Source organism: Anolis sagrei, chromosome 1 (genome assembly GCF_037176765.1).
Source record: "Anolis sagrei isolate rAnoSag1 chromosome 1, rAnoSag1.mat, whole genome shotgun sequence".
Lineage (NCBI taxonomy): Eukaryota > Metazoa > Chordata > Lepidosauria > Squamata > Dactyloidae > Anolis > Anolis sagrei.
This window is the reverse complement of record NC_090021.1, coordinates 16,647,951-16,674,203: the sequence shown is the minus strand read 5'-3', so window position 1 is coordinate 16,674,203 and position 26,253 is coordinate 16,647,951. Positions and strand designations below refer to the sequence as shown.

Sequence of the window (26,253 nt, the reverse complement as noted above, 5' to 3'; positions counted from 1 at the left end):
ATTATTTTCCAGCCTGGCTCTGCATCCTGATAAAACCCTGGTTGCTACAGGTCAAGTTGGGAAAGATCCTTACATTTGCATCTGGGATTCCTACAATATACAGACTGTTTCCATTTTGAAGGATGCACATACCCATGGAGTTGCCTGCTTGGCTTTTGATTCAGACGGCCAGGTGTGTATATCTTCTGCTTCCATTCATGTTGTATTTATACCATGTGTTACACTTTTGGCTTTGAAATGGTGTACTTGTCAAAGAGCACCTGCTAATTCTGTGTGCCAGTTTCAAGCATATTTTTGGTGTTGGGAAAAGTGTTCCTATATAGCTAAGCAGCAGAAGAGGATATACGTGTTGCATCTGTTGCCTAAAAGCAATTGTCAGTCTCAGCTTGAGTACACCTACTTAATGTATGGCTGAATGATAAATTAATATGTATATAAATTCAGTTGACTCAGTGTGACTATGATAGTTGGAACTAGCTATTGAATTTAGACTTCTGTTTAACTTTTTTTGTACTTTAATTGTTCTGTTAAACCCTCTCTTTTACCGGGTTGTGTTTATCTTAATACTAAGTGGTGTGAATATCAAGATGCACATTTTATATCACCTTATAAGTCTTTTGGACACTAAAAATGTCCCACAGACATATAACAAATAACTGCAAACCACTAACACTATGGCAATGCAACTGTATATTTTTAATAGCCACATGAGCATGGATTCTGTTCCCTTTCACATTTTTGCAGATTTGCTCAACCTAATAACTGATAACTTTAGAAAAACAATTTCCTCTAAATCTAGTATCTCTGATAACTTCAGAAAAACAATTTATACTAAATCTAGTAAACCCGACTGCTTAGAAAAACAATTCCAAGAGAGCCATAGGATGGAATAGAAATCACCTTCTGAAGCCTTATGTTAATATCCACTCTTACAAGGGAGAATCGATTTGCAAGTTTCTCCCAGCCACTGGGCTTATTTCTAACCTTCTGTTGGGAATGGAAGCTCCAGAGGATACAGATTCACTAGATCAATGGTTTGGCCTTCAACTCCCAGAAATCCTAACAGCTGGTAGACTGGCTGGGATTTGCAGGCCAAAACACCTGGGGACCCACAGATTGAAAACCATTGCACTGGATCCATGAATGTTTTCCCAGGGAGGGGGGTGAGCGTCATATTACCTGGTGTTTAGTCCTGTAGCACACAGCTCAGTTTCTTATTGTTGCACTCCAGGACAGGAAAAGCCCTCTGGTTCTAAACACCACACGTTGAATAGGTAAAAACAATCCTTTTATTGAAGATAATTTAAAAAGCAGCAAAATAAAAGCACTTTAAAGAAATAGGTAAATCCAATCAGGTAAAAAGATAAGCAGAAACAAAATAGTCCAGGGTACAGTTCAGCAAAGTTCATGAAAACAAAGTCCACAGCTCGCTAATATAATCCAAAAAACCAGGAAACATTAATCCAAGGTATGAGTATGCAATCATAAAATACAGGAATCAAAATCATGAAACAAGAAATGCTTAAGCATGAATCTTCCAAGCAAGGTTTCCATGAAACAAGGATGAGAACTTAACTTGATTCTAAACGATGCTTCATCTGACTACATTTCCCATACTTGGAACTTTTCCCTTGTTAAGCTATTCCACACACTCAGAAATTAGTTTCGCTTTAGTTAAGACTCCCTTATCTTTTTCTGTCAGAGCCTGGCAGAACGCCAAATACACTGTTCGGCCTGTCTGCTTTGACTAATCTCCTGCCCTGTATCTATTTGCTCATTAACTTCTGCAGGTGCCGAGTTGTTTTCAAGCCCCAAATCCTGGGAGCACTCTTCTAGCAATTCAGGACATACACCATCATCCCCACACCCTTTATGGACACTCTCATGGGAAACTACACTTTGAACTGGGGTCTCCAGGTCATTCTCTGCATTAATCTTACTGACCAAACCATTGCCATCTTGAAACTCATTGACATCACTCCCCACATCCAAAGCACCCTGATTCTGAAACACAACCACAGGCTGAGCTCCAAAAGTCATTCTTTATCACACCTTGTTCTTTCTTGCATTTTTTCCCAAAATCATTCATTTTCAGATTTGTAGTTTAGGGCAGAGCCTTTTTAATTCTTTGGCATAGGATAGGACTCCTCCCCTTTCTAAACTTAAATAAAACATGGTGCTTGCTCTGCCTCCCCCTTTCCTCCTCCACCAGCCCTGATTGGCTGAGAGGCATCCCAACAGGTTTGGCTTCACCTCTCAGCAAGGCTTGAGTGCCCTGTGAATTTTAACTGCATCAAAGGCACTTAAGCATCAAAACCCTGAAAAGGTTCAATTTCTGAATATTTTCCACGCACCATGCAGGAGTGTCAGAATACGCGTTGTAAGTGTGAAACATATGAAATAAATCCAAATTACGACGAGATCTGACTTATTTGCACGCCTCTACTCTCAGTCTACCAGAGACCTTAGGATCTTATTGCCCCATCCTTGGAAATCCGTTCCCATAATGGAAATAATTCAAAAATGCTCTTTTTGTAGTTCAGAACAGCAGCTACATAACCATTCTTTTTTGGTACAAACAAGTTCTATCTTATTCTGCCTGTGTCAATACAGTAGTATACAAACCAGTTTATGATATTCTTCTTGCCATTCTTGTGTACTCTTTTATTCCCTGTACTTATTCTCATTGAAAGATCTTTCTGCATCAAAACAGGCCTTTGCCTTTAAAAAAAATATCCGATCTTCTTGCCTTCACCAGTGTAGCCAAATATGTTGTTTTACTTGACCGAAATCATATTTGCTGTTACCTGCCAACTATCCAAGTGACCTTTTCCGTTCTGTGGTTCTGCTTTTTGTCTCTTGCTGCCCACTGGCCTGCAAGAGAGAAATCAGAAGCTAATCTGATTTATTTTCTTGTAAATGTATTGCTCTGCGCAGATCAGGAAATAAGAGGTATTAGGCAGCCAGCAGAGTTAGATAATCCCAATTGTTATCTGCAGTAAGCTTTATGGTTAAGTGCCAGGCTGTTGCTTCGGGGCTCCCCCCCCCCCCACTTGCCCCCAGCGCAAGTTAAGATTTAAGCTACAGTGGTTCCCCTTCCCCTAATTTTTTCTTTTTATAAAAAGGGGGGAAAGTACACAGTTCTACTTAATTAAATAGGAAATCAGTATTCTATCTACACCAGATATGAAGACTGATCTGTCATGTGGTTCTCCCCCGTGGAGGCCTGTTCTAACTACCTTAAAGCTCAATGTATAAACTCTATAGTCTTCTCACTGCTTTGTTTTTTCTCTCTCCCCCCCCCCCCCCCCGGTTTTTGCTTGCTATTTTTATTGTGTAAATGACAACGTATGACGTTTTAACAGACTCTAAATCAAGCATGGGCAAACTTCGTCCCTCCAGGTGTTTTGGATTTAGTTTTTTATAAATGTGATTCATAGGTTTATCAATCAAAATGTATAAGTATGCCTTCTTTTCTTTTTTTTTACAATACCTTAAACAGGAGAGTGTGGCATATTATATACAATCCAACAGTCAAAGAGAAAAAAAATCAAAAACATATTTCTTATCATTTTAACACTTTCCATTACAATATATACTACATATACCTCTACTACACACCTTTTATCTACTTATACATGTTTTATTTCTTTTATTATTATTATTATTATTATTATTATTATTATTATTATTATTTTACCACCACCTCCCTTCCCCTTCTCCTAATTTTGTGCCCCCTTCACCTGGACCAACAGACTCATGTTGTTTCACAAATCCAAAATTTTATTGCTTCTGTTCATGGGCTTGTACCCCTTTCCCTCATTAAAGATATACTCAATATATTTTCCCCATATTTTCCAAAACTCTGTTTGTTTCCATATTCCCTTTTTAATTTTTATATTGCAAGTTAGCTTATCATTAATAGCTATATTCCAAATTTCTCTGTACCATTCTTCTAATTGATTTTCCTTTTTTTTCTTTCCAGTTTTTTGCTATTAGTAATTTTGCTGCTGTTATCAAAGTAGAAACCAATTCTTTCTCCTCTTGTAAGGGGATTATATTATCATGCATAAGTAATAATGCTAATTTTGATGTAGTCTGGATTTCTATTGTTATTGTTGCTCTTATTTCTTTAAATATAATTTCCCAAAAGTTTTGTATAATTTTACATGACCACCACATATGAAGATATGTCCCTGCTTCCTGACAGCCTTGCCAACACTGATTTGAGTATTTTTTATCAATCTGATTTAATCTAACAGGAATTAGATACCACTCCATACTGTTTTGTAGTAAACGTCCTTAATTCTTATAGACATTTTTAATAATCTCATACTCCATATCCTTGCCCAACCTTGATTATTCACTTTTTCTTCCCCAAGTCTATTTCCCATACTTATCATTTATTTATTTATTTTAAACTTGTTGCGATCCAGAGCAGGGAACGAGGCCCTCAGATAACTATCCACCACACTTGGCTGTGAAAAACAATCCTTTTTTATTGAAGAAAAATGGTTACAAAATAAAGGAAAAATGCAAGTCAAAAGCCACAGCAAAATCAGCAAACATGAATTTAAATGGACAAAGCAAAACCAAAAGCCTCACTGGGAAAATACTGGAATCTGTTAGCAATCCACTAACCGTACTTGATATTCTAGAAATCTTCCCAAACTATGACCAGGGAACCGGGAGAACTGCCAAGGTCTTAATCAATTCTGAAACGATGTCTGAACTGAGGCAATCAGCCTGGCGTATTGCAATTAAAACTCAAGAATCGGTTCCGTGAACCGCCCTTCTGTTTTGAAGCCAATGTTTTTAATTCTTGAATTCGGGAGGATCGACGCAAACTGAGTGTTTTACTTCTGTCTTCCCAAATTTGGCCCCTTCTGTTGTCATTACAGTTAACAGGTGCAGAAGGGAGGGAAAGTTCAAGGTCTCCCTCTGAAACATCCTCACTAATTTCAGGAACATTGGCATTTTCCAAACCTACAGCAAAACTTTTATATCCCGATCTTCTCTACCTCTGCAGAGGGACTCAGACCAGCTAACAGCAAAGATTCAAAGCTAACACTGAAAATCTAAAACATAATACACAACATTAAGTTACCAATTACATTACATAAATTACATAAAATTACATAAAAGCCGTTCGCCAGGATAAAATCGTGTCCAACTCAGTCCATATGTCCAGTCCATATATTGTGATCAGTACCAGTACAGATCAGTACAGATACTTCCTTCAAATGAACTTGTTTCTGTTCATCCATTAATAATAGTTTATAGATATCAAAGAGATTTAATGAAAGTAAAAGACTGGGACCTTTAGATGGTAAATATGGAAATGATAAAAGAGGAATTAAGAGACTTAGATTGGTACAAGTATCTACAATTGGGTAAATGGTCAAGTGATATAAGGAGAAATTATAATGGGGGTAGGGAGTATATGAAAATAGAAAATATGATAACTCAAAGGGAAAGTAAAGAAGAGAATGTAACATTAAAAAGTATAGTAAGTGATATTTCCTTTGTCTTCTTTGATATATTAATCTTCATAAATTTAGACACTTCCTGGCACTATTTTCTCCCTTATTGTTTGCTGTATTCACTGCTTAGTCTTTAAATCAAGGTTTTCCCTGATTCTCTACAATTGCAGAGAAAAGGAATACTTTTCAACGAAGTCAGCTCATCGTTTTAGCTGCCACTTACAGACTATAGAAGAATTATTGTAATGCATGCTTGAAACAGCCCTTTGATCCTGTTCATATTGATGTGATAAAGGAAGCAAAGCCAGTGCCATTTGCTTTATCATGCAGGAAGAGTGTGGCGTCTTAGGAATGTATTTTTATTATGTTAATAAAGAGAAAGTGGTGGTTGCATTTATCCCCTGACATTCTCCCAGTGAACTCAATGCATCATGTGTGCTTCTCCATTTTCTAAACTTCTCTTCTAAAAAACCCAGTTAGATAAACCAGTTTAGAAACTGTAACTGCCCAAGACAGAAAGTACCATATATATTCGAGTATAAGCCAGGTTTTTCAGGACTTTTTTAGACTGAAAAAGCCCCCCTTGGCTTATACTTGAGTCAAGGTTATTTATTATTTTACTCTGTTATTGTTGTTGTTGTTGTTATTATTTATTATTGTTATTACATTTATTTTACTCTATTATTATTGCATTTATTTTTTCTAGTTATTATTGTTATTATTACATTTCCATTATTTTACTCTAATATTATTATTACATTTATTATTTTATTGTTATTATTACATTTACATTATTTTACTCTATTATTGTTATTACATTTTTTATTTTTCTCTATCATTATTGCATTGATTATTTTACTCTATTATTACTGTTATTATTTCATTTCCATTATTTTACTCTCTTATTATTATTGGAAGGATGTGTAAGCACATTTACATTGAAGAAGGTAAGAATGATGATTTAATCAGAGTTGGACAATCTTATCTTAAATTACAGTTTTATTTAAATATTCACAAACATTTAACCTACTGTAATGTAATTTTATTGGCATCTATTTTTATTTTTGAAATTTACCAGTAGCGCCTGCATTTTCCACCCTCAGCTTATGCTTGAGTCAATACATTTTCCCAGTTTCTTGTGGTAAAATTAGGTACCTCGGCTTATATTCAGGTCGGCTTATACTCGAGTATATACGGAATTTTATTTCTTTTCTTTTTCTATTTTAAAGTCACATTTTTAACAACAAAAATCACAAATAAAGAAGACAGCTACATTTATACATACATAAACATAAACATACTTGAAGAATAATTACATAACTACACATTTTCTCTTACAGTATAATACTCTATTCTGGTTATGTGTAAATCAAAATCTTGGATTTAGATAGAAAGTATTTTCAAAAACTTTTTGTCTGAGCAATATATTTTAAGCCTGCTTGACTTCTTTCTTATATGTTTACTATCCCTTGTATGCTGGTTTAACACAATTAAAAAGCTGTCACGGAATTTATCTTCATTTAACAAAACGTTTTCTTTCTTTCTTCCAAGCGTTTAGCTTCAGTGGGATTGGATGCCAAAAACACAGTTTGCATATGGGACTGGAAAAAAGGAAAACTACTGGCGTCAGCGACTGGCCATTCGGATAGGGTAATCAGCTAATGAGTTTGCTATAAATTGGTCTTCTAATATGCGTAGAAATTTCCGGCAGCTGATTTTTTTTTTTTTTTTTTTTTTTTGCTGAGATAGCTATCTTACCATTTTTATATTAACCCAGTGTTCTCAGAAATACAATAATTGTAATTAGCTTATAAAATAATTATCAGGAAATGATGTGCTTTGATACTGTGGAAGTGTAATTTAGCAATTAGGATTCTTCCTGTGTTTTGTCACTTGGACCTAGACTACATATGATGTGTCAGAACTGTTTTCACATACAAAATATTGTATTTACTTAAAGCAACAGAGAAGGATTTTTTTTCCATGTCAGGAGCGACTTGAGAAACTGTAAGTCACTTCTAGTGTGAGAAAATTGGCTGTCTGAAAGGACGTTGCCCAGGGGATGCCGGATGTTTTGATGTTTTACCATGCTTGTGGGAGTCTTATCTCAAGTCCCCGCATGGGGAGCTGGAGCTGACAGAGGAAGCTCATCTGCACTCTCCCCGGATTCAAACCTCTGATCTGTCAGTCTTCAGTCCTGCCAGCACAAGGGTTTAACCCATTGCACCACCAAAGGAAATGATTTCTTTGGAGGAAGGACTCCTGCATAAGAAAGTGACAGTATTCCATTTTTATTTCCTTCATCATTATGCCTATACCATGATGGTGAGATGTGGGATTATGACCTTATTATCTTCCCAAAGATGCCATATGCAGATTTCAGACCTGGTATTTACTGCTTAGTGCCATTAGATTTTGTTACACAAAGCAGGCAGCATCTATATAAATAAAAATGTAATGTTCATTTGTGGGATTAGCATAACTCAAAAACCACTGGGCGAATTGTCACCAAATTTAGACACATATCAAGCCAATGAATGACCATCACTCAAAAAAAAAAACACTGAAAAACACAGCAGAAGAGACTTTAAAAAACCAAAAAATAAAAATACATTACAACACATATGCAAAACCATATATATGTGTGTGTGTGTGCAAACACACATATATACACATATACACACATATATACACACAAAACACATATACACAGACTGGGCCACAGCAACATGTGGCAGGGAACGGCTAGTCATATATATACATACTAGCTGTGCCCTGCCACGCGTTGCTGTGGCCTATAGTAAAACTTATCAAAGTTGAGGTGGATATCTGGACTATTATGAAAGAGAGGTACCTACCTATTCCTTCCCCCTTTTCCTCCCCCTTTCTCTCCTTTCTTCCTTCTCTACCTCTTTCTTTCTTTCACTACTTGGTTTCATCCTTCTCTCTTTCCTTCATTCCCTCCCCCTTTCTTCCTTTGCCTTTCTTCCCTCCCTGTTTGCTTCCTTCTTTCACTTTTTATTTCCTTTTATTTTACCACCATCATAACAATAACAATAATGCAATGCATTGCCTCTGGGACCTGACACCTCTCCCATTCCCCCTAAAAGGGTCTCATAGGAACAACAGCATAATAATAATAATAGAAATAACAACCTTTACCCGCCACGTGTTGCTGTGGCCAATCTTCCCTCTTTCTCTCCTTCTTTCCCTCCTTCCTTCCTTCCTTCCCTCCCATCTTTCCTTCTCCTCTTCTTTCTCTATCTCTTTCCTTCCTTCCCCCTTTTTCTTTCTTTTCTGCTGTCTCTCTTTTCTTTCCTTCCATCTTTCCTTTTCTTTCCTTTTCTTCTTCCTTCTTTCTCTAACTTTCCTTCCTTCCCCCTTTTTCTTTACCTCCCTTTCTCTTTCTTCCTTCTTTCCTTCCTTCCTGTCTTTCCTAGATTTTGACAGGGCGGGAAGGGGCGGGGTGGGGTTTGGAGGGGGCGTGAAGTAAAAGGAGGTAAGATTGGGGTGGGGGAGTGATGGAGCGTGGGGTTGCGTGTGTGTGTGCAGCGGCGGGGGGAGTGATGGAGCGTGGGGTTGCGTGTGTGTGCGCGGCGGCGGGGGGGGTGATGGAGCGTGGGGTTGTGTGTGTGTGTGCGGCGGCGGGGGGAGTGGGGTTGCGTGTGTGCGTGCGGCGGCGGGGGAAGTGATGGAGTGTGGGGTTGCGTGTGTGTGTGCGGTGGCGGGGGGAGTGGGGTTGCGTGTGTGTGTGCGGCGGCGGGGGGAGTGATGGAGTGTGGGGTTGTGTGTGTGTGTGCGGCAGGGGTGTGTGTGTGTGCGGGAAGCGGCGCGGCAGGAACTTGCGGCTGGGCGCCAATGCGCATGCTCAGTTGTTTTGCCGTTATGTGAGTGTGTTGTTGTGTTGTTTTTCATTTTGAGTAGATACGTTTGTACCTTGTGGGTTGTGTTATGGGCATGGGAATTTTGGTTAAGTTTCGTTGGGGTTTTTTTGAGTTTTGTTTTTTTTGCCGTTTTGAGTTTGTTGTTGTGTTGTTTTTCATTTTGAGTAATATGTTTGTACCTTGTGGGTTGTGTTATGAGGATGGGAATTTTGGTTAAATTTCGTTGTTTTTTTTTAGAGTTTTATCCTTTTGCCATTTTGTGAGTGTGTTGTTGTGTTGTTTTTCATTTTGAGTAGATATGTTTGTACCTTGTGGGTTGTGTTATGGGCATGGGAATTTTGGTTAAGTTTCGTTGGGGGATTTTTGAGTTTTGTTGTTTTGCCGTTTTGTGAGTGTGTTGTTGTGTTGTTTTTCATTTTGAGTAGATATGTTTGTACCTTGTGGGTTGTGTTATGGGCATGGGGGTTTTAGTTAAGTTTCGTTGGGGGATTTTTGAGTTTTGTTGTTTTGCCGTTTTGTGAGTGTGTTGTTGTGTTGTTTTTCATTTTGAGTAGATATGTTTGTACCTTGTGGGTTGTGTTATGGGCATGGGAATTTTGGTTAAGTTTCGTTGGGGGGTTTTTGAGTTTTGTTTCCTCGTTGGATGCCCCTAACAAATTTATATATATAGATATAGAGAGAGTCAAAGGAACAGGATGTAAATGGGTTATATGCATGTAAATATGGATGTATCTAATACAGCTAGTATTATTATATAATACTGATATTGTGTTCCGCTAATATTATAATATATTGTATACACATATAATAATTTTATGTAATACAATATAATACTATTAATAATATAATCATTATGTATTTTATATTACATGTAATATTACTAATAATATTACAGTATAGTGGTATATTACAGTATAGTAATATATAATACTAATATTGTGCTGTGCTAAACTATATAAAATGTAATGTTCATTTGTGGGACAGACATAACTCAAAAACCACTGGGCAAATTGACACCTAATTTGGACACAATACACCTATTAGGCCAAAGAGTGACTATCACTCATTAAAACACTGAAAAACACAACAGAAGAGATGTAAAAAACAAAAAAAAAACATTACAGTGCACGCTCAAGGCCACACACACACACACACACATATGTGTGTGTGTGTGTGTGTGTATACGCAAATACACATATACACACATATACACAAATATATACACACACAAAACATGTATACACAGACTGCAACATATGGCAGGGGATGGCTAGTCATATCTATACATATATATAGAGAGAGAGAATGAGAGTCAAAGGAACAGGAAGTAAATGGGTTATATGCATGTAAATATGGATGTATCTAATATGATAAACTAGGCATGATACATTGTACCGGAACTGTTGGTTCGTCTTGGTGACTCACCTAGTGCACCTGCACAGAATGCCTGGAACATTTTAGAGCTGAGCAAGCGTCTTTTGGCAGGCACTTCAACCCTCTATTGTGCATCTCACTTCTATTTCCCTCCAATTTACCTCGGTCTCTTTCCATCTGCTACACAGCAAGCAGCATTTTTCACACACACAATTGCTTGCTGAGTGGGGTGTTTTGCCATTTTTTTCAGTGTTCTCCTTCAGCTCATGGTTTCAATCAAGGTACTTTATTATCTCCCGAAGCTTTTTATTTTGATTTGATTTTTGGAATATTCTCCCCCCCCCCCCCCCTTTGCTGCCTTTTCTTCTCCCCACTGTCTGGGCTTTTATGGCTTTGAAAATTTTATTCTAAAATATTCAAAATGTGAGGTTCAGAGGTCTTCTATTGATGGTCTTTTGAGATGTCCTTCTTGTCTGGAAAAATACCAGGCGCTGTATTTAAACATTGCTTGGATGTTTGCACTTCAAACAATGAAAAATAGATCAGCAAATCTCCAGACTCAACATGGCCAAATCTCAAAAATTTTCTCCTGATTTTTTTTAATCCGATCAGCCCTTGAAAATTATTGCATCTGATTTCAGTTCATCTAATACTTATGATTCTGTTATATATACTCTTCATAGACTTAAAAAAAAAAACACTGCTACTATCACAATTTCTAATCTGTTATTAGCTGGGTGGATGGGGACTGTTTTCATAAACTAAAATGAAGGACTATGCAGAATGAGTAACAATGAAGTGTAATCAGAGTCGCAAGGAATTGGACCATATTAATGATGTAGGTTTTTAGGACCCCTTTTCAACTTGAAAAATTAAGATCTGCTGTGTTCCCTTCCTACCAATTTGTCAGAATCCATGGATCATAGATTTTATCCCATTCGCCATTTTTCTTCATTATTTCAAATTAGATGGCCTGTATGAAAGTCTTCAAACAGTTTTTTTTCTGGGAAGATAAATTAAATTAAATATTTAAATTTATTTATCATGTAAGAAGTGAACTGAGAATACAGTTATAATGTATAGAAAAAACAAAGTTTAAAACTTGGCATTCTACTAAATTTCCTTTGACCAGAAGTGGGTCATTTTGAGTACCTGTGGCATCACTGTAAGAAGGTCCTTGTGCATGTGGCAGGACTCAAACCACTTGGAATAGGTGGTTTGTGGTTTGCTCTTCTCCACACTCTCATGTCATGGACTCCGCTCTGGAGCCCCATTTCTAAAAATTGGCTCTGGTGGTGCCAGAGCATAGTCCATTCAGTGCCTTCCAAGTTGCCCAGCTTTCTGTGTGCCCAGAAGGGAGCTTCTCATCTGGTCTCAGCCACTGATTTTGATTCTGGAATATAACATGGCACTTCTGAACTCTTGCTTGCTGAGGTGTTCCTGCAGACTGATATCTGAACAGAGGATGGGCCAAAGATGTCACTGCCTTGGTCCTTTCATTGCTGGCTGCTACTTCCTGGCGGATATCAGATAGCGCAATACTGGCTAAACAATATAATTTCTACAATGGTGTGAAAATGAGGCATGAGACATTAAGAGCGACATCCACTGTTTAAATGTGGTGAGATGTATTCCACACTGGACATGTGTATTCAGTAGCAGAGTAGCAAAGTGCAAGGGTCTTCACTGTGTCTGGTTGTGATCCCCAGGTTGTGCCAGTCAGCTTTCATATGATATTATTTCTAGCACCCACTTTTAGCTTGATAGTTAAGCAGTGCTTCTTGTAAGTAAGAGCACGTTGCAGAGTGACTCCCAGGTATTTTGGTGAATTTTTAAATGCTACTGCTTAAGAGCTCACTGGTGTCTTCATCAGGTAAATTTCTGAAGGGGAATAAAGTGATGTTGCTGCAGTTCTACGTGTTGTTTGTTTCAGTGTTCCAGAAAAAAATTATAAAAGCAGGCAAAAAGTTCTGACCCTGCCTCCCCTTCCAAAACAGAAGTGTCAGGAACAAAGAGGAGCATAACATTTCTGTTTTCTATTACAATCATAAATTCTCTTCCTTTGAAATCAGATCTCTGTGTGTTGGGCGAATCCTTTCAAGAAGATCCCATGCTGTCAGTTCTGAAGCAATAGTTGATGTGACAAACAAATGTGCCAGGGAAGCCAATTAAAATCACTTTTTCTTATTCTCAAGATGCAGTTCTTGTATAAGATGATGAACAGTCTAATCTCTTCAGGTTATGACTTTACTGCTCTATGACTGTGTTAGGTTTTTTTCCCCAAGTTCAAAAAGTACATAGGAAGTCATCATTGTGTGGTTTCTCTAAGAAGAGCCTACCAGGGGCTTTTCTTCACAGGAGTAGTTCAGTGGGGTTTGCCTTTGCCTTCCTTTGTGGGCAAGACAAAGTGATTCAAGGTCACCCAGGAGGTTTCCATGGCTGAGAGGGGATTCGAATCCTCATCTCCAAAGTCATAATCAAATACTATAACCACTACACTTTGTGGACTCTCAGCCATGTTGATCTTTAAATAAAATCCAAAATACACATCAGTGACACATGTAATGATGTTGATCATGATGAAAAAGCTAGGTAGCTGTGAGAGCTAGCACTCAGTTTGGCCTAACAATAGTAGTGCCAATGTGTCTTTTGGTGTTTAGATAACCCTGTATGACCTCTTCGTTGTGCTTATTTTACACTTTTGGTAATAATTTGGAGCTTGTTGGTGGTGTGGGCTCTGTTGATCCACTACGCTAAAACAGTGGTTCCCAACCTTTTTTTGGCCAGGGACCATTTGACTAAGGACCACTTGACCAGGGACAACTTTGACCAGGGGCCACTCTCCAACATTGGTACCATAAGGGTTATGAATCAGTTTTTGATCAACTTTAATTTTGGTTTGGTTATTTGGGGTGCTGATTCAGGAAAATGCACTGGATAGACCACATCAGCTCCAGTTTCTGATTCAGAACATATGCCATCTAGTAGTCAACATCTGCTCTCTCACAGAAAACCATATTTAATAATCTAGAGATGATGTGGTCTATCCAATGCAATTTTATGTATCAGCACCCCAAAAAACCCCAGGAACAGACCTAAAAACGAAGACACGAAGGCACCCCCGCATCCAGACACCACATGGAATGGCTCAGCTCAGGGGGAGAAAGGAGAGGCAAGGAGGCTTATTGTTGCGCCTTTTGTGGGTAGCCAGCCTCTCCCCTCCCAACAACTGTGTTGCCTTGGCACTATATGTGGGTTTTGCAAGACCAGTCGCTCTTGTTGCAATGGCATAGTAACGGTGTGGCTGTGAACCATATTTTAGTTCTTGGGGACCACTGGTGGCCCATGGACCACAGGTTGTGGGAACTACTGTGCTAAAGGCATCAAATCCTATCTGATTTTGGAAGCTAAGCAGGATCAGTTCTGCTTATATTGGGGCTGTATTTCAAAGAAAGGAAGTAGCCAAACCACCTCTGAATATTTCTTACCTAAGAATACCCTGTGAAATTCATGATATCATCATATGTTGGCAGACAACTTGAATATACATACAGTGGTTTGGAACTTATTGGTGGTTTCAACTCTTGATCACAACACCTTTTGAACTCATGATTGCAACAGAGCTCTGACTTCTTACCCAGATGGCAATTTTCTTGGTCGCTTACTACAGCATCTGCCAGATAAGCTAGCGAACTGTGTGTTCTGCATGAAGATTATTACAATTTCATAAAGATGAAGCCTTACATCTCAGCAATATGGTATATCTTTTCTATCTAAGGTAGCGTCAACATTCTCCGTATCACAAAATGTCATTTTGCCTACCTTTTTTCTCATTCTGTTTCTTCTTCTGGTGAGACACTTCTTACACAGTGCTTGCACAACTGTGGCATATAAACCAAACAACATCATTTTACATCTTTGTGTGCAGAGAGAAATCTGAAAAAAACATAGTAGCTTCTTAATAGTAACCTCTTTATGAGTTGTTGCCGTTATTTATTTCAGTTACTGATTTGCTAAGCTGGCCTTTACCAAGCTATAAAGATTCATTCTAGCAGAAACACTGTTCCCTTTGAGTGGGATACTGATTTTGGATGTTTGCACAGCCGCGATACAGCTTCAGCAGTCAACATTTATTGGTCGCTATGCATCTGGATGTGAGATCTAGACAGGATGTATCTTTCGGTAGGATGCTGCTTTCATTGCTATTCATCTGACATCCTTTCACTCGTCTCACAGCTGTGCTTTGTAATCTCCATTTTATGTGAGTCAGAGAGACAGAGAAGAGGAAAAGCTGGCAACTGTTTATGTCTAACTATGCTGCTTTGGTTAGTCATAAGTGAACTCACAATGTTCCACTTCTCTTTGAGATTATGTCCCCATTTTTATTACTTTTCATTATTATTATTGTTATTATTATTATTGTCTGTTGGAGACACAGAACTGAATTAAACTGGAGGGAATGAGTACTGATGTGTGGAGCTGAGATACAGAATGCCCATCAAGATAAGCTTGCTCAGCTGTAAAATGTTAATATTCTACTCATTTGTGGGGCATAAGCAATTTATTTATTTACAGTATATTTTCTCATCCCAAAGGGGACTCAAATCGGTTTCCACATAGGTGATGGCAAAATTCAATGTCAGCACAAACAATAACAATTATACAATTACAGTTAAACATAAATCAAATTAAAATACATTCATAAACAGTAGAGCAATGACAACGCAAAGAATATCAAGGTATTGTCGAAGGTTTTCATGGCCGGAATCACTGGGTTGTAGGTTTTTCCAGGCTATATGGCCATACCTCTAGAACATAGCCATATAGCCCGGAAAAACCTACAACAACCCAATATCAAAGTACATATTCTGGGTTTCTGAGGGCCCTTCCAGACCGGCACGATATCCCAGGATGTGATCCCAGGTTTTCTGTTTATCCCAGATTATCTGCTAGTGTGGACTCATGTAAGCCAGTTTAAAGCAGAAAATCTGGGACCATATCCTGGAATATAGGTCTGTCTGGAAGGGCCCTGAAAAGCTCATCCAATTCCTTGTGTTCTGCAATGTCCAGCTCTGTTTATCAATACAGTATGACTTTATCCACAAGGATGGTTCCCTTGACTTCATTTACATTTACAGAATATTTGGGTAATATCAAACCCTATGGAAATGGATTTGCAGTTACACTGGAGGACGCCAAAATGTCTAGAAAGAACTATTTTGCTGGATGTGGTTAAATGAAACCATGGATCCCAGTCCTGCTGCTAGGGGGGTTGTTCTGTCCTTTTTCCAGTATTTGTGAATTTTGACATACAAATCCATCTTAGTGAGAAACATGGACGTATTCAATGCAACAGAAAGGGAATGCCTTACATGTTTTGTAAAGTTATCATTGCGATTTCCAAATGTGTTTTTCATCCACTGTTTAGAAAGTTTTCTATATTTATATGCATATTATATTCTTAATAACAGTAGGATGTATTCAAAACTACAGAAATGCTTATTAAACATCAGACAGTTTTGAAATTTGACATATGTGGTTTCTAATTTAGTGTATCAGTTTTGATTATTTTTTGTCAGATTTTTGATATTTCCTGGGATCCATATCAACCCAACAGAGTGGCTAGCTGTGGTGTGAAGCATATCAAGGTAAATTGGTTTTGATGTTTTGCATTGCCAATGAATGACGCTCTTTATAAAAAATGTGAATGTTATGATGACAATTCAAGATAGTGTGGAAAACTCCCCATACCATCCATATGAAGTGATTGCACCCAGGGAGCTTTTATTGAGATGAGCAGAAAGGATGCAGGGTGTAATTTAAATATATTGCTTTCCAGCAAATGGCTTAGGTGAAATGATTTAGAGTAATCACCTGAATTAGCAATATAAACAGTCTTGTGATTTAAAAAAACTCTTTAGTAATCACTGGTCAATTTTTATTATAGTTCTTTTCCTTTAACAAATATATATACATTGCCATACATTAGTACAGTAATACCTAATGCAACATGTTTGTTTTGTTTTAAAACCGAAGCTCTATAGTCTTACTAGACATAGGACCTCATCACACTAGAGCAGTGTTTCTCAACCTGGGGGTCGGGACACCTGGAGGGGTCGTGAGGGGGTGTCACAGGGGTCACCAAAGACCACAAGAAAACACAGTATTTTCTGTTGATCATGGAGGTTCTGTGTGGGAAGTTTGGCCCAATTCAATCGTTAGCAGGGTTCAGAATGCTCTTTGATTGTAGGTGAACTATAAATCCCAGCAACTACAACTCCCAAATGTCAAGGTCTATTTTCCCCAAACCCCACTAGTGTTTACATCTGGGCATATTGAGAATTTGTGCCAGGTTTGGTCCAGATTCATCATTGTTTGAGTCCACAGTGCTCTCTGGATGTAGCTGAACTACAACTCCCAAAACTCAAGGTCAATGCCCACCAAACCCTTCCAGTATTTTCTGTTGGTCGTGGGAGTTCTGTGTGCCACGTTTGATTCAATTCCATTGTTGGTGGAGTTCAAAATGCTCTTTAATTGTAGATTAACTATAAATCCCAGCAACTACAACTCCCACAGGACAAAATCAATACCCTCCCCCAATTCCACCAGTATTTAAATTTGGGTGTATTGGATCTTTGTGCCAAATTTGGTCCAGTGAATGAAGATACATTCTGCATATCAGATATTTACATTACTATTCATAATAGCAGCAAAATGACAGTTATGAAGTAGCAATGAAACTAATTTTATGGTTGGGGGTCACCATAACATGAGGAAGCGTATTAAGGGGTCGTGGCATTAGGAAGGTTGAGAACCACTGCACTAGAGAATGAATTCACTTTAAATTTGGTTTCTGCTGACTGCAGAATTCTGGGCTTTGTAGTTTAGGGAGGAGCCTTTAACATTCTCACTAAACTACAAACCCCAGAATTCTGCAGGAGGCAGAAACTGGATTTAAAGTGGATTCATTCTCTAGTGTGATGAGGTCCTTGTAGAAGAATAGTTTGGTCCTGGCAATCAGGACCAGATTGTCTATTCCCGTGGGTATAAATGCCAGGATCATTTTTGTGCCAAGATCTTTAACAGCTCTAATCTGGAACTGGGATCATAATAGAGGCAAGGTTTTGGTGAAGAGATGCTTACTGTCGTGCAATAAATGGAACACCTGTTATTTGGAGGACTTGGCGCACCCAGTTAAGCCAAACGGTAATCATTCAAGCCAAACGCTGTAAATAAACAGACATTAAAGCCAAAAATATTTTTCCCCAATTATGCAGGAATATTACTGGAAGGCAATCAGTGAAACAGTTTGGTGCATGATAAATGGCCTGTGGTTGGAAGTGCTTATCTTTTTTTTAAAAAAAATAGCCTTCATTTTTTGATACTAATGTCTGGGAAAATCTCATCTCACCAGTGCAGGTTGTGCACAAGAGCTGGGGATTATGTATTTATTTGTTTTGGTTTTTTAATTGTATTTCTATATCACTTTTCTCAACTCCTAGGGATACTTAAAGAGGTTTCCAACATAATAAATGGCAAAGATTCAGTGCCTCACAATCATATAAAACAATACATTACAACTAAAATAATAACATACACCAGTAGTTATAAATTAAAATCATTAAAAACCATACAATCTGTCAAACAGAGCCATAAAACATTATGCAGTTCTTCGTTGGCAGAAATGTATTCAATTGTCTGGTGATTATGTGGAAATATGAATAGTGGTAGTTTTGTGTGTGTGTGTGTGTCAGGAGTGACCTGAGAAACTGCAAGTCGCTTCTGGTGTGAGAGAATTGGCCGTCAGCAAGGATGTTGCCCAGGGGACGCCCGGATGATTTGATGTTTTATCATCCTTGTGGGAGGCTTCTCTCATGTCCCCGCATGAGGAGCTGGAGCTGATAGAGGGAGCTCATTCACCTCTCCCCGGATTCGAACCTGCGACCTGTCGGTCTTCAGTCCTGCCGGCACAGGGGTTTAACCCACTGTGCCATTGGGGGCTCCAATAGTGGTAGTTAAAGAGCACATTCTAAGGATTATTTCTGCGTTTGATTTATTAAAATATTCCCATCTAAACCCAAGTAACACAGGTGGAGGCATTACTTTTCATTCAACCCTTGTAGATTGACCCTGAATTAATCAGCAAGCATAGATTAGGCCAAAGAAAAAAACGTGTGCACGAGCAAGTGATTTCCAACCCAAAGTGCTAGTCTATTGGTAAGTTGTGACACAGCTACCAAGAGGAGATCAGAAACACCCATTTCTACAAGCTAGCTGCAATGGCTTGTTTGGTTTAAACTGAGAAAAAGGATACCAGTAATTTATCCTAATAAGGCAAGACCAGAAGCTACCACTTGATCCTGGCTCATTTAAATAAAACATTGTTTGAACTAACGTCCCATTTCCCAGTGATAACTATACAAGCCTGGGGCATGTTTTTGCAGCCTTAAACAAAGGTTTAGTGATGTGCTTTGAAGCTGTTTTAAATATAAATTCAAATATGTAAAATACAAACAGTCTGGACAAATTATCCTTTTTGTTTAAAATATTCCCTAAAAGCATAATTGCCTCGTAATATTTGAAATTATTCTCACCATCTGCAACACTGGAAATAACAGGCTTTGCTCTACATGGGGTTCATGTGCATGCATTTATATTCATGACTTCTAGGCTCAAGATTCAACTTCTACCCACTTTTAATCATAACAACACTTTATATTTATATTCTGCCCTATCTTCCCAAGGGGACTCAGGGCGGATCACAGTACACATACACAGTAAACATTCAATGCCGTTTTGGACAGACAGCACAGAGACAGAGAGAACAGAAAGGAGGCATGTTGTGTCGATGGCCAGCTTTTTGACACCTTGGGGGTTGTGCTTGAATCCAACAGGGGGGTGCTGTCTCTCCATCCTCTATAATGAAGAGCCATCAGGAATTCCTCCTTCCTTTTGGTCGCCAGCCATTTTCTGATCTTTTTCTTTATGGTGTTGTAAAATACCTCCCCCACTTGTTTTAGCCGTACCTATTTTCTCTTCTTACAGCTCAATCTGGTTTCAAACTGCTTAGGTCAACAGTAAACTGGGCTGACAGGCAGAAGCTCACACTGAACTGGGGTTTCAAACTGGCAACTTTTCGGTTGGTAGATCTTATCATTGCTAGTGATTTACCAGCTGTGCTAAAGCCTGGCCACATTTAACTTCTATCTCAGAAAAGAGAGCTAACACTTGAAGAATGAAAACTTTATCAACTAAAAAAATGAATGTTTTAAAGCATCCCAAAATTGACAAAGGGAAAAAAAATAGGAAGCAAACATGGATTTGCTAAAAAATCAAAACAAACAGCACTGACTCTCCCTTCTAAATGAGACAGGTTGGAGCTTATGGAAACGTTTCTATTGTGATCAATGTTTTTCAGTGTACATATTGTTTTACAGGTCTTTAGTCCAACCTTTCCGACAGTAGCACTAAAGGGAAACCTAAATAATATATTACCGGTGGGGTTTTTTATAGGAGTTTTAACTTGGGCCACTACAATGAAATCTGATATGATATTCCATTGTATTTTAATGTATTATAGCAGGCATGGGCAAACTGTGGTAGTTATTTACACTACCACAACGTGTGGGTGAACTCCTAAGTTTCAGGGAAGCTCTGGAGTACCCTCTGGCTTTTAAAAATACAGAATAAGGCTGCATTGAGTGGCCTTGGTGGGTCTTAGAGCAAAGACCCTCACGACAATGTTTTAAGGCTTTGTAGGGTTTTATATTTTATATTGTATGTTCATGTTTTTAATAGTATTTTATTATTATTTTACTCTTTAATTGTTATGATTGTTGAGGCATCGAATTGTTGCCAATTGTAAACTGCTCCGAGTCGCCTCTGGGCTGAGAGGGGCAGTATATAAATATGGTACATATATTTATTTATGTATTTCATGCATTTCTACCCCGCCCTTCTCCCCTTGCAGGGCTCATCCATCATGTAGATGCCACAGAGTCCATTCACCCCTGCCCTGCCTCATTTAGCTCATTTAGATGGGGCTTTTAATTACATATTTTTTACAATATTTATTCTACTCTATAAATGTATCTACTAAGCCTTCAAATAATATCTGTAGCTATTATGGTATTAGCTATTAAAGGATGTAGGTGTTATTGAAATCCCTATTATTAACTACAGCTCTGTATTTTGATCTTGTAAGCTACATAAATACCTTGATAGTTTGTTGACAGGTATGTCATAAACAACCAAAAGAAATGATCAAATACAATTTACACTTGACATAGAGGAAGTAGAAGTAACCAGACCCTGTTGCTAGTTTCATTTGACCTTTCAGATGGCCTTAAACTGGGGTGGGCAACTGTAAGATGGTTGGGAGCGTCTAGATCAGTGTTTCTCAACTTTCCTAATGCCACAACCCCTTAATACAGTTCCTCATGTTGTGCTGATCCCCAACCATAACATTATTTTCGTTGCTACCTCATAACTGTAATTTTGCTACTGTTATGAATTGTAATGTAAATATCTGAGATGCAGGATGTATTTTCATTCACTGGACCAAATTTGGCCTAAATACCAGATATGCCCAAATTTGAATACTGGTGGGGTTGGGGGATTGTTTTTGTCATTTGGGAGTTGTAGTTGCTGGGATTTATAGTTCACCTAAGAACAAAAAGCATTCTGAACTCCACCAACAATGGAATTGAACCAAACTTGGCACACAGAACATGACCAACATAAAATACTGGAAGGGCTTGGTGGGCATTGACCTTGAGTTTTGGAATTGTAGTTCACCTACATCCAAAGAGCACTGTGGACTCAAACAATGATGGATCTGGACCAAACTTGGCACAAATACTCAATATGCCCAAATGTGAACACTGGTGGAGTTTGAGAAAAATAGACCTTGACATTTGGGAGTTGTAGTTGCTGGGATTTAAAGTTACAAAGACCATTCTGAACCCCACCAACAATAGAATTGGGCCAAATTTTCCACACAGAACCCCCATGACCATCAGAAAATACTGTGTTTTCTGATGGTCTTTGGTGACCCCTTTGACACCCCCTCATGACCCCCTCAGGGGTCCCGACCCCCAGGTTGAGAAACGCTGGTCTAGATTCCCAGAGAGTGGTAAAGGACACACATCCTTAATGTGACCTCCGCTGTGCTGCCTGGGAGGCGCAAAGGGAATGTCTACAGCCTGCAAGCTGACTTTTGTCCATCTCTGCTTTAAATCATCAGTACTGCAATGAGGAAAGACACTGATTTGCCATTTTGTTTTCTAGTTTTGGACATTGTGTGGAAATGCCTTGACTGCCAAGAGGGGAATATTTGGGAAAACAGGAGACCTGCAAACGATCCTCTGTTTGTCCTGTGCAAAAGATGACGTTACTTACTCTGGTGCTTTAAATGGGGACATCTATGTCTGGAAAGGACTCACCTTAGTACGAACAATTCAAGGCGCCCATGGTGTAAGTGTCCTTTTTGGTGCTACATTATGAAAACAAGATATGCATTTAAAAATGCTACTGATGAGTTTGTATTCACTTGATTCATTCTTAGTGAGTTAAATTGTTTTTATGTACAATGTGGGATAGGCAAAACTATGGTGAGGTGGATCTGTAATTGGTTAAATGGACGAACCCAGAGGGAGCTCACCAATGCTTCCTTTTCATCCTGGAAAGAAGTGACGAGCAGAGTGCCGCAGGGTTCCGTCCTGGGCTTGGTCCTGTTCAACATCTTTATTAATGACTTAGATGAAGGGCTAGAAGGCAGGATCATCAAGTTTGCAGACGACACCAAATTGGGAGGGAGAGCCAATACTCCAGAAGACAGGAGCAGGATTCAAGACGATCTTGGCAGATTAGAGAGATGGGCCAAAACTAACAAAATGAAGTTCAACAGGGACAAATGCAAGATACTCCACTTTGGCAGGAAAAATGAAATGCAAAGATACAGAATGGGGGACGCCTGGCTCGAGAGCAGTACGTTTGAAAAAGATCTTAGAGTCCTTGTGGACAACAAGTTAAACATGAGCCAACAATGTGATGTGGCAGCAAAAAAAGCCAATGGGATTTTGGCCTGCATCAATAGGAGCATAGTGTCTAGATCTAGGGAAGTAATGCTACCCCTCTATTCCACTTTGGTTAGACCACACCTGGAATATTGTGTCCAATTCTGGGCACCACAATTCAAGAGAGAGATTGACAAGCTGGAATGCACCATGGTCACCCTATGGATGTAAAGCATAGAGGACTATTGAAGCGCTCTGGGTCTCAAAATATTGGTTTCCGGGAGATAAAGGGGATCCACCAGTAACTATAAGGTCATCATTCATTTTTTATAAGAAATAGAAAAGATCCAAGCCTATATAATGTATGTGTTGGCCTCGCATAACCCAAATCAGAATGATTTTTTTCAGAGTTATTTTGTATACTTTAAAATAGAAAGTATTCTCAAAATAATTTTATTATTTTTTGCTTATTAAAATAGTAATACAGTGTATATTTTAGTTGGATGCAATAATAATATTGGAACATCTGTTAAGCTACTTAAAGATTATTGACATTTTTAACATGTTTGTTTAAGGGACCCCACTTGCCATGAGGCAAGCTGACATCCTGGCCAGTCCATCACTGATACAAGTGACAAACAGGATAACATACAAATATATGCATCAGACAGAATGACCAAGGAGCTTGGGTTGGTTGAAGACCCTTTCCAAGTGCTTTAGCATCAGGTCTGGAAAACGATTGAGCAGATTCTAGCACCAGTTAAATGTTCTCAAAGAGCTGAACACAGCAGGCTAATATGGTTGACATGCCTGTTTTTGCTGCCTGCCTGGTGTCCTTTGGCAAGCCACAATACACTGCTGGCAGTGATTTGTGTTTGGCCTGTGGATCACACATTTGTTTATTTATTTAAATATTCATATGGTACTTTTCTGCAAAAAAGCAAATATAAAAGGCTCTCAAACCTGTCACTGTTGGAAATGCTCTGCTTCTGAAAGCTGATACACCACAGAAGCATGAAATCATCCGTGTTTGGAATTTCCCTAGGAAAAAAGTAAAATTTATCACACTGCAAATGGATTTGTGCTTTAAAATGTTTTATAATGAAGATGTGTGCTTTGTTATTAATTCACAGGCTGGGATTTTTAGCATGTACGCTTGTGAGGAAGGCTTTGCCACGGGTGGGAGAGATGGCTGTATCCGGCTGTGGGATGTGGATTTCAAGTCAATCACTAAAATTGATCTCAGGGAAACTGAGCAAGGATACAAAGGTAATGTGACGTTTATTTCTGAATTTCAATGACTAAATAAGGATAGATAAATGCATGACTAAAAGCAAGGAAAGTAACTGAGAAGATGTCATTTTTTAGGTAAAGTTAAAGGTTTTCCCCTGACATTAGTCCAGTCATGTCTGACTCTGGGGGTTAGTTCTCATCTCCGTTTCCAAGTTGGCATTTTCCGTAGATACTTCCAAGGCATGACTGCATGGAGCATTGTTACCTTCCCACTGGAGCGGTATCTATTGATCTACTCACATTTGCATGTTTTTGAACTGCTAGGTTGGCAGAAGCTGGGGCTAACTGCAAGAGCTCACCCTGCTGCCTGGATTTGAACCTGTGACCTATCAGTCAGCAAGTTCGGCAGCTCAGAGGTTTAAGCCACTGTATCACCGGGGGCTCCAGTTTCTAAAAGCCAGTCTTTTCATCTAAGGCAGTGGTTCTCAACCTGTGTGTCCCCAGTTGTTTTGTTGTCAAGCGATTTAGAGTGGCTGTGAATAGAGAGATCCAAGCCATTGTGGGTTGCCTGGTGAGAAAAGAAGCCAGTATTTCAGAATAAATCTCACCAAGTTAAAGAGAAAGCCACCGAGGTTTTATTTCATTCCAGCTGGAAAGGATGACGATTGCAGGAGCCTGCCAACAAAATCAACATGCCCACTGGGCAGAGAAGTACAAAATATATAGCCTTCAGATTCAAAAGTTCCCATGCCCACCCCAGCCCCTGAGCTGGCTTTGTTATGATTGGCTGTGACATCAGCAAGCCCGCAGGAGATCCAATGAAGGCTCTGGCCTTGCTTTTGGTCTCTCATCCAATGAGGTGGAAGGGAGGGAGGCAACAAGGAAACAATGAAGAAATGTCTAGTTGACTGGATTAAGAATGGCTGGTGTTTGCCAAATGGCTGGGCGATAGCTTTTTGGCTCTCAAGCCTGGCCTAGCTCATTGTCTGATTCTCTGAATTAACATTCTTGTCTAGCCCTTAGACGCTAGGTCCTTTTGTCATACTGTCCTGCGATATGGAATTCATTAATGAAGATTAAGATATGGCACAGCAGGGAGGTGGTGACAAATCTCCGGTTCCTCGCAGATGGAGATACATCCTTTATGTTGGGCTGATCCAAAATGCCCATAGACCTTATCATTCCAGATGGCCTGGCTTTCAGCCCTCCGAGGTCCGGTCTGATAAGAGCCATTTACTTATGTCCATGCAAATGGGCTTGGTGAAATTTTTTGTTAGGGAATTATTGGCTCAGAAAGTGAGTTGCTGGCATTTATGAAACAAGCTGCTTTCATTCATATTTTTCATATAGGCATACATACATATAGGAAATAAGGAATGGGGCAGGGGAACATACACGGAGTTCATAGGAAGAGGGGGAATCATGCAGAGTCTAAGGGGAAGTCACATTAGCCCCCCAAAGTCCATAAAAGTTCATAAAGTTTGGCAAGAGTTTATAAAAGTTCCTATAACATTCATGAAAGTTCATGGAAACCCCATAAGAGTTCATAAGAGTTCATGGGGGTGTATAGAAGGCCCTAGGAGCACTGAGTAGCCAGAGTCCATTCATAAAACAGGAGTTTCATTCATAAAAAAAGGAACCCAATTAATAAATAATAGCCAAATTGGTCAGATGCTAGTTTGGATTACAGGGGTGTTGCCATGGAAAAAGCCACATGGGTGAGAGATAGGGGATTATGAGATCATTCCAGCCTGGTGTCCTTAGCAAAACTATGAATTCCCTGATTTTGACCTATCTTTTTACAGAGTCCTGCGGGGGCAGGGGGGGGAGGTCACCTCCGATCACAGTTTTAGCCTACAATTTCCAGAAATCCTAGCCAGTTTACCAGCTGTTAGGATTTCTGGAATGAAGGCCAATACACCTGGGGACCCACAGGTTGATAACCACTGTCCTTAGGAAATCTGGAAAGCAAATTGCTTTATCTTGGCCAATCTAGCTTGAAGCTTGTCATAATTAATGTCAGGTGAGAAAAACAAGTGTATTAAATTTAATTCTTAAGAACAGGACAATAGACATTCAACCAAAAGCTAGGGTATATTCATGCCCATGTGTGTGTTTATGTTGGCTGGCTAATTGCAGAGCTGGTTTCAAGAGAAGGCATATTCAGACAAATTCATAGATCACCTTGGGTTGTGCTGCAGTTGTTCTAGCTTGCCTGCATTTTGGAATATTCAGAAGAACAAGAGAAAACCATTACAATGT

At 39.0% G+C, this 26,253-nt stretch overlaps 1 protein-coding gene across 7 annotated transcripts in view; it reads left to right on the top strand.

Moving 5' to 3' along the window:
* EML6 (EMAP like 6) overlaps nt 1-26,253 on the top strand; it is a 202,035-nt gene that overhangs the window by 61,543 nt on the left and 114,239 nt on the right. For all 7 annotated transcript variants that reach the window (XR_010908994.1, XR_010908993.1, XR_009629972.2 and 4 more), the window contains exons 2-6: nt 13-172; nt 7,035-7,133; nt 16,321-16,389; nt 22,031-22,216; nt 23,892-24,027. Coding sequence is in view for 4 of the 7 variants with exons in the window: in XM_060754569.2 (XP_060610552.2) it covers nt 13-172; nt 7,035-7,133; nt 16,321-16,389; nt 22,031-22,216; nt 23,892-24,027 (650 nt within the window). In the remaining 3 variants the exon portion in view is untranslated. The remainder of the gene's footprint in view (nt 1-12; nt 173-7,034; nt 7,134-16,320; nt 16,390-22,030; nt 22,217-23,891; nt 24,028-26,253) is intronic.